The sequence below is a fragment of the Rhamphochromis sp. 'chilingali' genome, assembly GCF_963969265.1.
Source record: "Rhamphochromis sp. 'chilingali' genome assembly, chromosome: 8".
Taxonomy (NCBI): Eukaryota; Metazoa; Chordata; class Actinopteri; order Cichliformes; family Cichlidae; genus Rhamphochromis; species Rhamphochromis sp. 'chilingali'.
This window is the reverse complement of record NC_137935.1, coordinates 15,006,338-15,020,858: the sequence shown is the minus strand read 5'-3', so window position 1 is coordinate 15,020,858 and position 14,521 is coordinate 15,006,338. Positions and strand designations below refer to the sequence as shown.

General features: G+C 38.6%; 2 protein-coding genes across 2 annotated transcripts; both read left to right on the top strand.

The window, feature by feature from the left end:
• Nucleotides 1–1,802: 1,802 nt before the first annotated feature.
• Nucleotides 1,803–4,978, top strand: LOC308401549 (extracellular calcium-sensing receptor-like; the record flags this gene model as incomplete). The annotated part of the gene is made up of 6 exons (XM_080889824.1): nucleotides 1,803–2,002; nucleotides 2,128–2,410; nucleotides 2,526–3,350; nucleotides 3,485–3,706; nucleotides 3,795–3,918; nucleotides 4,074–4,978. The coding sequence occupies 6 exons, from the start codon at nucleotides 1,803–1,805 to the stop codon at nucleotides 4,976–4,978; spliced, it is 2,559 nt and encodes an 852-aa protein (XP_080745950.1).
• Nucleotides 4,979–10,973: 5,995 nt separating this feature from the next.
• LOC308401548 (extracellular calcium-sensing receptor-like) lies at nucleotides 10,974–14,187 on the top strand (the record flags this gene model as incomplete). The annotated part of the gene is made up of 6 exons (XM_080889823.1): nucleotides 10,974–11,062; nucleotides 11,207–11,492; nucleotides 11,663–12,487; nucleotides 12,575–12,796; nucleotides 12,929–13,052; nucleotides 13,283–14,187. The coding sequence occupies 6 exons, from the start codon at nucleotides 10,974–10,976 to the stop codon at nucleotides 14,185–14,187; spliced, it is 2,451 nt and encodes an 816-aa protein (XP_080745949.1).
• Between the last annotated feature and the right edge of the window lie 334 nt (nucleotides 14,188–14,521).

Below are 14,521 nucleotides of genomic sequence, written 5' to 3'. Positions count from 1 at the left end.
TCTTTCTTTCTTTCTTTCTTTCTTTCTTTCTTTTTTAATAAAGCTCTGACTTGTATTATGAGTATGAGTCTGTGGTCTGGGAGAGAGTCCTGTAACTCTCTGTCTGCAAAATACAGTATATAATGACCAGTGCTGGGCAATTAATTATATGGTTACTTCTTTAAAAGAGTAACTGAGTTATGCAAACAACAAAGTTTTTTGCAGCTGTTTACCTAAAAATGCAGCCAAGGCGTTTTTTTAAATAAACATTTCAAACTATTTACAGAACAATCAGCTGTTCTGCATTAAATTTGATGCCACATAAATTATTTGTGCCACTCCAAAAAATAATTTCTGTCCACTATGAGATAAAGGAGAACAACAGCCTGATACCTGCAGGCCTGACAACAGGAGATGTATCACTCCTGTAAAACCTGTAACATTCAGCAATGGCCTCATTGTTCTGACACACACAGCAAAACTATTGACTACACTACACACTAACTACACAAGATTTACGCTAAACGTCGAAAATCTCTCACATCTCAAAACACCGCCGTCACTCCTAAAACTTCCCCCCTTCCTAAACAACTAAATGCCATGTTGCCATATCATTTTTTGATTGGTCGACATGGTACTTTTTTCGACGAATAGGAATGGGTGGGGTTTTTAGTTTTGTCTTTGCTCACAGGCAGAGAGTGCTTTTGAGCGTTTTCCTTATAAAACGCCGTTTTTACCATTTCTTCCCGCAGTAAATATAAACAATGATAGTATTCAGGAAGAAAACCAAACATTGCATATATTTTTATCACAACTCTGGTTTTACGTGGCCTATCAACACAATTTAAAAACTGGTACAAAGTCCACACTTTTTCCGTCAATTGTTCCGTCTGTCCTGCTCACATCTCCAATGGTTGTACACGTTGTCATTAACGTGGCTTCACTCCACATCAGCCACGACAGTTTGCTAGCTAAAACACTGGTGTCGGCACGTAAGGGCGCTGTCATAGCCTGTCAACGACATTGATTAGCTGCGTATATACGAATGTGAATCGCATTATTGGCTGGACTATGGGATTGGGGGGCATCGTTCTAACCCCATACGGGAGCAGCCAGTCACTCACTGACTAACACTGCAAAACAGAATTGTTAAAGTATTAATTTTAATTTCAATTCAGGTTAGATTTTTTTCTGTGCGCAACACAGATTTTCTGTGAGCAGAGACCATGCCAGCAGTGCGCAATTGCGCACGCGCACAGCTTAGAGGGAACATTGGTGAAGACATAGTCTATCCTTTGTTAAGCACAACCTGCAAAATTGAAACAATTATTAATAACTTTAACCTCAGATAATCCCAGTTTCATGTAAAATGATGATCTGAGATGTTCAGGTAATATAATGTATACTTTATTAATCCCCGTGGGGAAATTGCTTCAGTTTAAGACATTGCAGATATCCCTACAATAGACCCTACAATTATTATTGTAGGGTCTACCTTATAATACAAAGTGCCATGAGGTGACTGTTGTTGTGATTTAGCACTGTATAAATGAAACTGAATAAAATTGAATAGATACTTAGTTACTATTCAGTACATTATTTGCATTTGACACTCTTTGAATTATCAGTGTGTTGAATAAACTGCTTTATCTGTAGGGAATTGATTACATGTGGACATGTCTGTTACGTTACATGCAGCACTGGATATGTGAACCTTCTTTTGAGCAGTCACCTTTTCTTGTTGTGCTCAGATTGCTGCCTTGGGATATTTGCCTCATTATAAAAGCTCTATCCTCATTTGATTTTAGAAGTGCAGTGTAAACATGCAGAGAACTGTTTTTGTTTTTCTTTCCATACAGTACTTGAGCATAGTTTCTGGCTGTGAGCTGCTTGGCAAATTTAACATGCCAAGTTTGTTTGAGCAGGGTGACATAATGATCGGTGGGATTTTTCCAGTTTTTAACAAAGAGGTCAGCAGCACTTATACTTTTGAGAGTGAGCCTCCTGGAGTGAATTGTGCAGTGTAAGTCTTGATACATTAGACTTCTCCATACATGCTTCTTTACGCTTGCATCTTTAATGTTATGTTACATAGAATTGTTCAGCAGCAATTCTATAATTGTGATTTTTTGTAATGACACATTTTAGGTTTGACCTACGAGCTTTTCGATGGACACAGGCGATGATGTTTGCTGTTGCAGAAATAAACAATGATCCTGCTTTCCTTCCAAATATATCTCTTGGTTATAGGATCCTTAACTCATGCTCATCTCCTACTAACACTTTACGTGCTGCACTAACACTAGTTAGCAGACCACAGGGGATAAAAGCTACTGCTTGTTCTCCAACAATATCTTCAGTCATAGCAGAGGCAGGATCATCTCAGTCCTTAGCTGTCGCTGGAACTCTTGGACCATTTCAAGTGCCAATAGTAAGAGATAAAGTTGTTTATTAAGCGATGTTAAGGCTTTGTTATGCTTTATTAGGCAATTTCTTAGAATATTTTCATCACATTTTGTTGGTGTTGCTTTTTTCTTCCACTACAGATAAGTTACTTCTCAACGTGTGCTTGTCTGAGTGACAGAACTAAATATCCTACATTTTTTAGAACAATCCCCAGCGACTACTTCCAGGCAAAGGCATTGGCTGCACTGGTCAAACATTTTGGATGGCAGTGGATTGGAGCCATACAGTCAGATAATGATTATGGACGTAATGCAATTCTTGCTTTTAAGCAGGAGGTTGAAAAGCTTGGGGTTTGCATTGCTTTTGTTGGGTCAGTTCTACGTACATATACAAGGGATAAAATTCTAGACGCTGTAGAAATGATTAAACAGTCAACTGTCAAAGTAATTCTAGCTTTTGCTCCTGAGGGTGACTTTTCTCCTTTGATGAAGGAAGTAGTAAAACAAAACATTACAGGGATCCAGTGGCTTGGTAGTGAGGCTTGGATAACAGCACCTCAGCCCTCCACACCTGAAATATACACAGCTTTTGGTGGCGCCCTGGGATTTGTAATGCAGAAGATGGCTATTCCTAAACTTAAACACTTTCTTACAAGTAATAGTCCTTATAAAGATCCACATGCACCTTTCGTGAAGGAGTTCTGGCAGATAATGGTGGGCTGCACACCTGTTTTGCCAGGGGTACATGCAGATACTGAGGACACAACCAAAAGATGTACAGGCAATGAAACATTAATGAATTCTGAGCATGTTTTCTTCAATGTCACAGAGCTCAGAGTGACCTATAATGTCTATAAAGCAGTTTATGCTATTGCACATGCTCTGCATCAGCTGGTATTTTGCCAACCAGTTGGAGCAAAAACAGTAAATCCATGTTTGAATCTTTCAGAAATTCAGCCCAAGGAGGTGAGAAATAATCAACTGAAATTTTTCTGAATTATTAGATAAATTATAATAATAATAATTAATAATAATAATAATAATAATTAGTCATTTATAAACTTATAAAAATCTAATGAATAATCACTCTGTTTTTTCAGGTCAGTAATAGCTTGCAAAAAGTGAATTTCATAAATCAGTTTGGAGATAAGGTGTTTTTTGATGAGAATGGCGATCCTCCTGCTTCTTATGAAATTATTAACTGGCAGTTGACAAATGGAAAAGTGCAACATGTGACACTTGGTAATTTTACATCTGCTGCAAATGGTGATTACAAGCTCAGCATTGAAGAGGAGAAAGTAGTGTGGAGGACAGGAAAAATGGTAATTATACTGTAATTTTCCATTGCAGTATTGAATTTGACAACTGTATGTTCTCCTGAATGTTAATGTGACATGTCTTTTGCCACAGGTCCCCACATCGGTGTGTTCTAATGGTTGTCCAGCAGGAACCAGGAAAGCTCAAATTAAGGGAAAACCTATATGTTGTTTTGACTGTGTTCCCTGTGCTGAGGGAACTATAGCCAACTCAACAGGTATACTATACCGCCCCCCAGTCCCACTCATCCTGCCAAAAAGAAGGAAACAAAAGACATAGTGTGATGTACTCAGTGTTTGTTTATGTTTCAGGTTTAAAAAAATATATGCACATCTAGATACACAACACAGCCTTTCTATTTATTCTCAACAGGTGCAGCAGACTGCACACCTTGTCCAAAGGAATACTGGTCCAATGAGAGAAAAGATGATTGCATTCCTAGAACAATTGAGTTCCTGAAATATCATGAGCCTATGGGAATAGCTCTAACACTTGTATCCCTGTTAGGGGCCTCTCTCTCCTTGGCGACAATGGTGGTTTTTATCAACTACAGAGAAACTCCTGTGATAAAAGCCAGCAACTTTGAGCTGAGCTCTTTCTTATTGTTTTCTCTTTTTCTGTGTTTTCTCTGTCCTCTCACTTTTCTTGGTCAACCAACAGTCTGGACATGCATGCTGCGTCACACCGCTTTTGGTGTGACATTTGCTCTTTGCATTTCCTGTGTCTTGGGAAAAACCATTGTTGTTGTCACAGCCTTCAAAGCCACATTTCCTGGCAACAAAGTTGCTGGAAAGTTTGGTCACGCACAACAAAGAATTATTGTTTGCTCCTGCACTTTGATTCAAATAGTAATATGTGTGTTGTGGCTGACTTTAAGCCCACCTTACCCACATGAGTTGTTTACATACAGCAATAGAATGATTGCTCTGGAATGTAACACAGGCTCTGAGTTTGCTTTTTATGCAGTGTTGGGATACATAGGGATCCTTGCAATCATTTGTTTGATCCTGGCATTTATGGCAAGAAAACTTCCTGATAATTTCAATGAAGCCAAATTGATCACATTCAGCCTGCTGATATTCTGTGCTGTGTGGATTACCTTCATCCCAGCATACATCAGCTCTCCTGGAAAGTTCACTGTAGCTGTAGAAATATTTGCAATTTTGTCTTCAGCTTTTGGCTTATTAATTTGTACTTTTGCACCCAAGTGTTACATAATAATTCTTAAGCCAGAAAAAAATACCAAGAAACATGTTATAGGAAAAAGTATTAAGTAAAAAAATATATAATTCCTCAATTTTAAAACACCAGTTTTATGTTTCTAAATGCAAGTTGTATGGGCGCTGGAGCTTATCCCAGCCATCATAGGGCAAGCCAGGGGGATAATTTCCAGGTGGGTTAGGGGGTTACGACCCCCCCCCCAATAATCGGACCCAACCAATGTAACCCCCCCCCAATAAAGTTATGTATCGTTTTGCATAAATAGGCTGTTGATTTTCTTTACTCATTTCAGGTATCACCAGCAAAATAGTTGCATGTTGAATCATCTGGGAATTTACCCAGATTTATTTATTTATTTATTTATTCAGACAGAGATCTTGACCTCCCCAATGTTCAGCACAAAATTATGCCAATGGGGCAAGAGGAGGGGTACACCCTGGACAGACTGCCAGTCTTTTGGAAGGCTAACACATAGGCACGTGGCTGCATGTGGTCTTTGGACTGTGGGCAGAAGCCAAAGTACGTGGACAGAACCCATGTAAACACGGGGAGAACATGCGAACTCCACACAGAAAGGTCCCAGCCAGACATTGGTGTCAAACAGTGCTAACCACCATGCCATCATGCTGCCTTTGAAATATATGTATATTTCAATAATAGATATTGAGCCACTTAATATTGTAAATACTTTATGTACAAAATTACAGTACACTGCAAAACATTAAATATGCTGCAGAAAGAAATGGATGTGAGTAATTATTTGCATACCTGTATACAGTGTCAATCTATTTACATTTTATTTTCACACAACATTTAGGGAGCTTCAGTTGGATGTTTACACAGTTTAAATAATGATGGCTGGCAGAAGGAACTTTAATGACTTTTCTGTTTTACTCTTCCAGTGGCTGTTCTCATTTTTACTTAGAAAATGCCCATTTAAAAATTTTCCAGCTGCCTATAGAGCTACTATTAATGGAGGACCTACAGCTAAATTCAGAATGACAGAAAGAATAGGAAAAAGCTTTATTCAATTAGATTCATAGAATTTGTTTGAGGTTCAGTGCAATTACAGGCAGATCTAACTATTTTAACAGGCAGAGATCATTTGGAAGAACTGAACATGTATTATTGTAGGGTCTACCTTGAGGTGTTGTTATGATTTGGTACTGTAAAACGTATTTTTCGGACCATAAGGTGCACTGTCGATGAACGGGTCTGTTTTCATACATAACGTGCACGGATTATAAGGCGCATTAAGCAAAACAAAACAGTCAGCTCAATCAAATTTTACTTGACTCATTCTTATTGCTTCCTCCACTTCTGTACCATTGATTTGAATTCTCTCGCAGCTGCTGTATTCCCATGTTTTTGCAGTATATTAATGACTAACCTCATATTGTGGATGGATTATCACAGTTGTTCTCGTGACTGAAGTTTGGTCCGTTTACAGCATCCTGCCATGCGATTGCATTTGTCCCTCACCATCTGGAACACTCACATTAACTTTTATCGAGTGGAAAAAAAGCTAGCATTCATCCTCCAGCTTCACTGTGTTTATGTTATGCTAACATAGCTGTGTCGCAAGCGATCACATAGCACATCATTATATACCAGCTAGTCCAACTTCAGTAACCCTACAAATGTCATTGCTGTTTAGTTTTCTGTCTTCATTTATGTTGGAAGTGATAGCAGAGCTGTACCTTCTAATCTCTCAGTCAGAACATAGTATATCATGTTTAGGTTGAAGCTAGCGAGCTAACTTCTAACTGAAATTTAATAAATTCTGTTTTCATTGATGCCTGGATGTTAAACTCAATTGTTACACCTGGCAAAGCAGCAACGTTCATCATTTTATCAAAGATGAAAGAATTTAGAGTTTTTAACTCTCAGTGATACTGCAGTGTACGTTTGACTTTGGGCCTGAAGTGGATGGAGTTTTGGACCCAGATTACTCCGCGAGGCTCTTGACTACGGTAGACGTAATGCTCCGACAATCCATCAAGCGGTGTGGTTCGTAGCTTACCAAAGTCGTACTAAAACATTTTTTGACATATTTTTGAGCGCCATGTACCACAAAAAATCAGTTCGAGATCAGTAAGCACAACCAGAATTCATACATAAGGCGCACCGGATTATAAGGCGCACTGTCAATTTTTGAAAAAAATTAAAGGATTTTAAGTGCGCCTTATAGTGCGGAAAATACAGTAAATAAAATTGAACTGAATTGAAGTTTATTGAAATTAATTGAATTGGGTGATTAGACTCAGATGACCCATCGTGGTAGAAGTAAATTAAAGTAAGTAAAGTAAAATGTTATTTTTAAAGCACCTTTCTAGATAAAACGATCACAAAGTGCTCCACAACGGGATGACAGAGTATAAAACAGAAATAGACAAAAGTTAACAAAATGCAATTCTAAAAAGATGCGTTTTTAGTTGTTTTTAAATGAGTCCACAGATCTTAAACTCAGACGAAGAGAGTTCCACAGTCTGGAGGCTACAGTGGCAATAGCTCTATCTCCCTTGGTTCTCAGCCTTGTATGCTGAATAACAAGTAGGCACTGATCACATGATCTCAGGGACCTCCTAGGGACATAGGGCTGTAAAAGTTTAGTAATGTAGGCTGGTGATTGTCCATGAAGAGCTTTAAAGCTCAGAACCAGAATCTTAAAATGCACTCTGAATTCAATGGGGAGCCAATGGAGCTGTAGTAGCAACAGTGTCACATGAGAATACTTAGATGTTTTGGTCAGAAGCCTTTCTGCAGCATTTTGGACACTTTGCAGACGCTCCAGGGAGCCCTTGCTTAGACAAGTGAACAATGAGTTACAGTAGTCCAAACTAGTACAAACTGAAATGAATGAATATGCAATAACAATGTCCATACAATAGGACTTAATTTAGAAATGTTTCTTAAATGATAGAAGCAAGACCAAACCAGAGATTTGAGTGAACATCCAAAGTAAGAGCAGAGTCACAAATTACCCCTAGGTTCCCGATAGATGATTTCACAAATGTTGAAAGAGGACCAAGAGCATTCATTATCATAGGTACATGTCTGTCAGGACCACATACAAGGACTTCAGTCTTTTCTTCATTAAGTTGGAGGAAGTTGTCAGCCATCCAACCTTTGATGGATTCTAAGCACTCATTTAGAATCTGCAGCTTTGACACATCTTGGGGTTTAACAGAACAGAATCCTAGCAGCAATAGGATATAGGGCATGATCTTCTGGAGTTTGAACACTGGTGATGGTAAAGATGTAGACTTGATGGAGCTCTGAATGACTCAGTTGAGGTGGAGATGGGAAGGGGGTGGGTTGCACGAATGAGAGTCTGAAAAGGAGAATGACAGAGCACTGACATGGCCATGCCATCATATTAGATTCTTCTTCATTAGCCATCTTCTTGATGGGACCTGCAAAAAGACTAAAGGCCCCAACTTACAACGTATATAATACAAAACTCTCTATAAACACTATACAGGACAAAGCATGTTCCAAATGGGGGTTACACTCAAACATATGCATCCACTGTAGTGATGGGATTTCCGGCTCTTTTTAGAGAACCGGCTCTTTCAGCTCGGCTCACTAAAAAGAGCCGGCTCTTTCGGCTCCCAACCGGCTCTTCAGGTTGTTTTGTTGCTTTAATTAATTTATTATCATCATCATCATCATCAACTTTATTTATAAAGCACTTTAAAACAACCACAGCTGACACAAAATGCTGTACATTGGAACTGTAAAATAAAATTACATGAGATATAAATAAAAAACAAATAAAAGAAGAGTGAAATCATTAATTAAATAACTACTTCAATTAAAAGAGAAAACTAACTCTCACTGAGGTTAAAAGCCAAGGAATAAAAGTGGGTTTTAAGACGTGATTTAAAAGTGGACAGTGAAGGGGCCTCTCTAACATGCATGGGCAAATTATTCCATAATTTTGGAGCCACAATAGAGAAGGCCCTGTCCCCTCTGAGCTTCCTCCTGGATCTCGGTACCTCCAGGAGCAGCTGGTCAGCTGACCTGAGAGACCGACAGGGTATGTGGGGATGAAGAAGCTCAGAGAGGTAAGGCGGGGCAAGACTGTGAAGGCATTTAAAAACAAACATAAGAATTTTAAAATTGACTCTAAAAGACACAGGCAGCCAGTGCAGAGAGGCTAGCACGTGGGTTATATGCTCTCTTTTTCGAGTTCCTGTTAGGAGTCGTGCAGCTGCATTTTGAACCAGCTGCAGACGTGAGAGCAATGACTGACTGACCCCCACATAAAGTGAGTTACAGTAGTCCAGGCGGGAAGAAATAAAAGCATGGATCAGTGTTTCAAGGTGCTGCCTCAAAAGAAAAGATTTTACTCTTGCCAGTCGCCTTAAATGATAAAAACTGGACTTCACCACTGCTCTGGACTTCACCAATTTAAAATCACTGTCCAACTTAAAACCAAGGTCAGTAACAACAGATTTAAAATAGAATTCCAGGGATCCTAAAACAACAGAGGAGGACTCACAGGGACCACTGGGTCCAGACACCAACACGTCTGTTTTCTTTTCATTAAAATTTAAAAAGTTTAAAGCCAACCAAGCTTTAATGTCATCTAGACATGTCAAGAGAGGTTTTATGGAGATGCCATCCTTGTGTTTTAGTGGCAAATAAATTTGGCAGTCATTGGCATAACAATGAAATGAGATCCCATGCCTTCTAAGGATAGAACCCAGAGGCAGTAGATACAGTGAAAAGAGCAGTGGCCCTAAAATTGAGCCCTGTGGGACGCCGCATGACAGAGGAGCAGAAGACGATTCGTAACCGAGAAGGCTGACAGAGAAAGTTCTATCTGACAAATAAGACCTAAACCAATTAAGTGCAGTGCCACCAATACCCACTACATCATGTAATCGAGAAATTAGAATATTGTGGTCTACGGTGTCAAAGGCAGCAGTTAGGTCAAGCAAGACAAGAACAACATGGTTACCAGAATCACATGCCAGAAGGATGTCATTAAAAACCCTTTTAATTGAGTCTCAAAGCAAAGCCAATGAGAATCAATAAGAGAATTGGTAAGGAATCCAGCCGACAAATTATATCAATAATGTAATCAGAATCATTAAATTCTAATCAATTCCCATCCCTATTAATGTATCGTGATGAGAAATGTCTCTAAAAGTGGTCAAAATTTTCTAAAGAAGGGTAGATCTAACGAACAAGTAAGGCCGCACAACACAGCCATGTGTCGTACTGTAAAAATTAAAATTAGAAATGAGTTTTTTCAAAGTTTTTTCAGCACCCAACACAAACAACAAGAGTGTAGAAATGAAAAGTGTTGTATCACACAGTCAAGAATATAAACAAATGCAGACATTCTTGCAATGGAATGACATGCGTGGCTACAGTCATCAACATGATCATCTTGTTAAAAAAATTCAGGATACTATATAATAATTTTAGCAGGCCTGTTTTTAAAGTAATGAATATGCATAATTAGTTTAATCATGCATGCAGTGTTATGCAGCAATTAATATCTTAATTACTGAAAAGCCAGTGCTGTGCTTTGCAGGCATTTCACATCAATAGCTTCCACAATAAACTGTTGTGGAAGAAATGACTGTCACTTTCTTGAGGAGACACAACATATATTATTCTCACCAACCTCAAATGTATACTGTAGTCCTAAACACAAAACTCTTGACATCAAACTCTTGGTCATCTACAGGTTATATGTGGAAGTCTGTATAGAAGAAATGTGAATTTTTACTGACAACAGACAAAATAGATTACTGACATTTGAAAATATATAATGAGTAGAGCAATTATTTTCCTTGTTGTTTCAAGCTTACCAATCTGAAATCACTGTGCCCTTTGGGAAATGAGAGAATGTCTGACTATATCTAATACTGTCGTTATAAGAACTGTGCTCTCATGCATATATGATAATAGAGCACAAACATGAAAACAGGTATCATCTTATTCCTCTGTATCCTCACCATGAACACAGTATCTGGCTGTGAACCGTTTGGCAGGTTTGATGTGCCAAGTTTTTTTAAGGAAGGTGACATAATGATCGGAGGAATCTTCCCAATTTTGATCAAAGAAATACTCAGCACTTCTACATTTGATAAGGAGCTGCCTAAAGTGCAGTGTGAAGGGTATGATTTAACACAAACTTTTTTGTTCATTTGTCATGCATGTATGTTTATTTGTGTTTTAATTCTTGAGATTGTAGTGTACATACATGTAAAGCAAAAGCTTGGTTACTTTATGACTTGTATCAATCACTGAAATGTCTTTAGGTTTGACCTGAGAGTTTTTCGATGGACACAGGCAATGATATTTGCCATTGAAGAAATCAACAACGATCCTGCTCTGCTTCCAAACATATCTCTTGGCTATAGGATCCTTAACTCTTGTGCATCTCCAACAAATGCTTTACGTGCTGCACTAACACTGGCTAGTGGAGTAGAGGAGGTAGATGTATCTTCTCATTGCCCTCCAGCTATATCTGCTCTCATAGCAGAATCTGGGTCATCTCAGTCAATAGCTGTGGCTGGAATTCTTGGACCATTTCATATGCCAATAGTAAGAGATAACTAGACAATAAGATACAATTATATGTTTTATGATGCTGCGTGCAAATAGTAAAAGAGATAAAACTGTATGTTTTATGCCATGTGATATATGTGATATTTTGGCATTGTATGATGTATTGTTGCATGCACACTGTTTCAGTGTTCTTTTCTCTTTTATAGATCAGCTACTTCTCAACGTGTGCTTGTCTGAGTGACAGAACTAAATATCCTACATTTTTTAGAACAATCCCCAGCGACTATTTCCAGGCAAAAGCTTTGGCTGCACTGGTCAAACATTTTGGATGGCAGTGGATTGGAGCCATACAGTCAGACAATGATTATGGACGTAATGGAATTCTTGCTTTTAAAGAGGAGGTTGAAAAATTTGGGATTTGCATTGCTTTTGTGGGTACAATTCTACGTACATACACTAAAGACAGATTTTTGAAAGTTGTGGAAATAATAAAACAGTCAACTGTCAAAGTAATTTTGGCTTTTGTACCTGAAGGTGACTTTTATCCTTTGATGAAAGAAATTGTGAACCAGAACATTACAGGAATTCAGTGGATCGCAAGTGAGGCCTGGATAACAGCATCTCGACCATCCACACCTGAAATATACACAGCTTTTGGTGGCGCCCTCGGATTTGTTGTGCAGAAGATGGCTATTCCAAATTTCAAACACTTTCTTACAAGTATTAGTCCTTATACAGATCCACATGCACCTTTCGTGAAGGATTTCTGGGAGATTATCGTGGGTTGCATGCCCGTTTTACCAGGAGCACGCACAAGTACTGATGACACAACCAAAAGATGTACAGGCAATGAAACATTAATGAATTCCGAGCATGTTTTCTTCAATGTCACAGAGCTCAGAGTGACCTATAATGTCTATAAAGCAGTTTATGCTATTGCACATGCTCTGCATCAGCTGGTATTTTGCCAACCAGTTGGAGCACAAACAATAAAGCGATGTTTGAATCTTTCAGAAATTCAGCCCAAGGATGTGAGAAATGGTGCAATTGAAAGTTACAATTCTTCTGACTGAAGAAGAAGCTCATAAAAAGCTGATAAATAATCCTTTCCTTTCTAGGTCAGTAAAAGCTTACAAAGGGTGAATTTCACAAATCAGTTTGGGGATGAGGTGTTTTTTGATGAGAATGGCGATCCTCCTGCTTCTTATGATATCATTAACTGGCAGTTGATAAATGGAAAAGTGCAACATGTGACACTTGGTCATTTTGCATCTGCTGCAAACGGCAATTACAAACTCAATGTCCAGGAGGAGAAGATCGTGTGGAGGACAGGAAAAACAGTAATTCTGATGTCTCTTTTTTTCCCATGCAGTACACTTTTAGTATCTCAACTTTATTTGAATTGTGGCAGTAAGATCATTTCAACACTTATTTATCATTGCTACAATACTTAAACATTTCTTTTGCCACAGGTCCCCACATCACTGTGTTCTAATATTTGCCCATCTGGTACCAGAAAAGCTCAGATTAATGGAAAACCAATTTGTTGTTTTCACTGTGTATCCTGTGCTGATGGAACTATAGCCAACTCAACAGGTAGACAAGTAGACCAATATATGAAGTGTATATGTCTTATCAAATCGAGCATACTCAGTATAATATCACATATTTAGTGTATACAAATAAGTAATATTTAAAATATTAATGTGGTAGGGCATCATCTTGATTTCTAATTAATTTCACTGCTTTTTCTGTCAAGGAAGTTAAATTTTTGACTAACACGGTCTCTCAATTCATTATTCACCCTTTCTGTTTATCATCAACAGGTGCAGCAGACTGCACACCTTGTCCAAAGGAATACTGGTCCAATGAGAGAAAAGATGATTGCATTCCTAGAACTATTGAGTTCCTGAAATATCATGAGCCCATGGGAATAGCTCTAACACTTGTATCCCTGTTAGGGGCCTCTCTCTCCTTGGCGACAATGGTGGTTTTTATTAACTACAGAGAAACTCCTGTGATAAAAGCCAGCAACTTTGAGCTGAGCTCTTTCTTATTGTTTTCTCTTTTTCTGTGTTTTCTCTGTCCTCTCACTTTCATTGGTATGCCAACAGTCTGGACATGCATGCTGCGCCACACCACTTTTGGTGTGACATTTGCCCTTTGCATTTCCTGTGTCTTGGGAAAAACCATTGTTGTTGTCACAGCCTTCAAAGCCACATTTCCTGGCAATAAAATTACTGGACAGTTTGGTCACGCACAACAAAGAATCATTGTTTGCTCCTGCACTTTGATTCAACTAATAACATGTGTGTTGTGGCTGACTTTAAGCCCACCTTACCCACATACGTTGTTCACATACAGCAATAGGATGATTGTTCTGGAATGTAACACAGGCTCTGAGTTTGCTTTTTATGCAGTGTTGGGATACATAGGGATCCTTGCAATCATTTGTTTGATCCTGGCATTTATGGCAAGAAAACTTCCTGATAATTTCAATGAAGCCAAATTGATCACATTCAGCCTGCTGATATTCTGTGCTGTGTGGATTACCTTCATCCCAGCATACACCAGTTCACCTGGAAAGTTCACTGTAGCTGTGGAAATATTTGCAATTTTGTCTTCAGCATTTGGCTTATTAATTTGTATTTTTGCACCCAAGTGTTACATAATATTTCTTAAGCCAGAAAAAAATACCAAGAAATGGCTTATGGGAAAAATTATAAAGTAAAGAAACATGATATTGTTCTATGTTAAACCTTTATAAACCAAGTATCCTACAGGCCGCCTGGAGTTGTCTTCTAATTTTGGGTGTAAAATTACAAAATAATTCAGAGCACGGTGGCATTGTGTTTATCATTGTTGCCTCACAGCAAGATGATCCTTCAATTCTACCATCAGGACAGGGTGTTTCTGTGTGGAGTTGCATGTTCTCCCCGTGGGTTCTCCCCAGGTGCACCTGCTACCTCCCACAGTCCAAAGACATGCACTTTGTGGGGATAGGTTAATTGGAAAATCTAAATAGCCACTAGTTGTGAATGCAGGAGTAAATGTAAGGTACACCC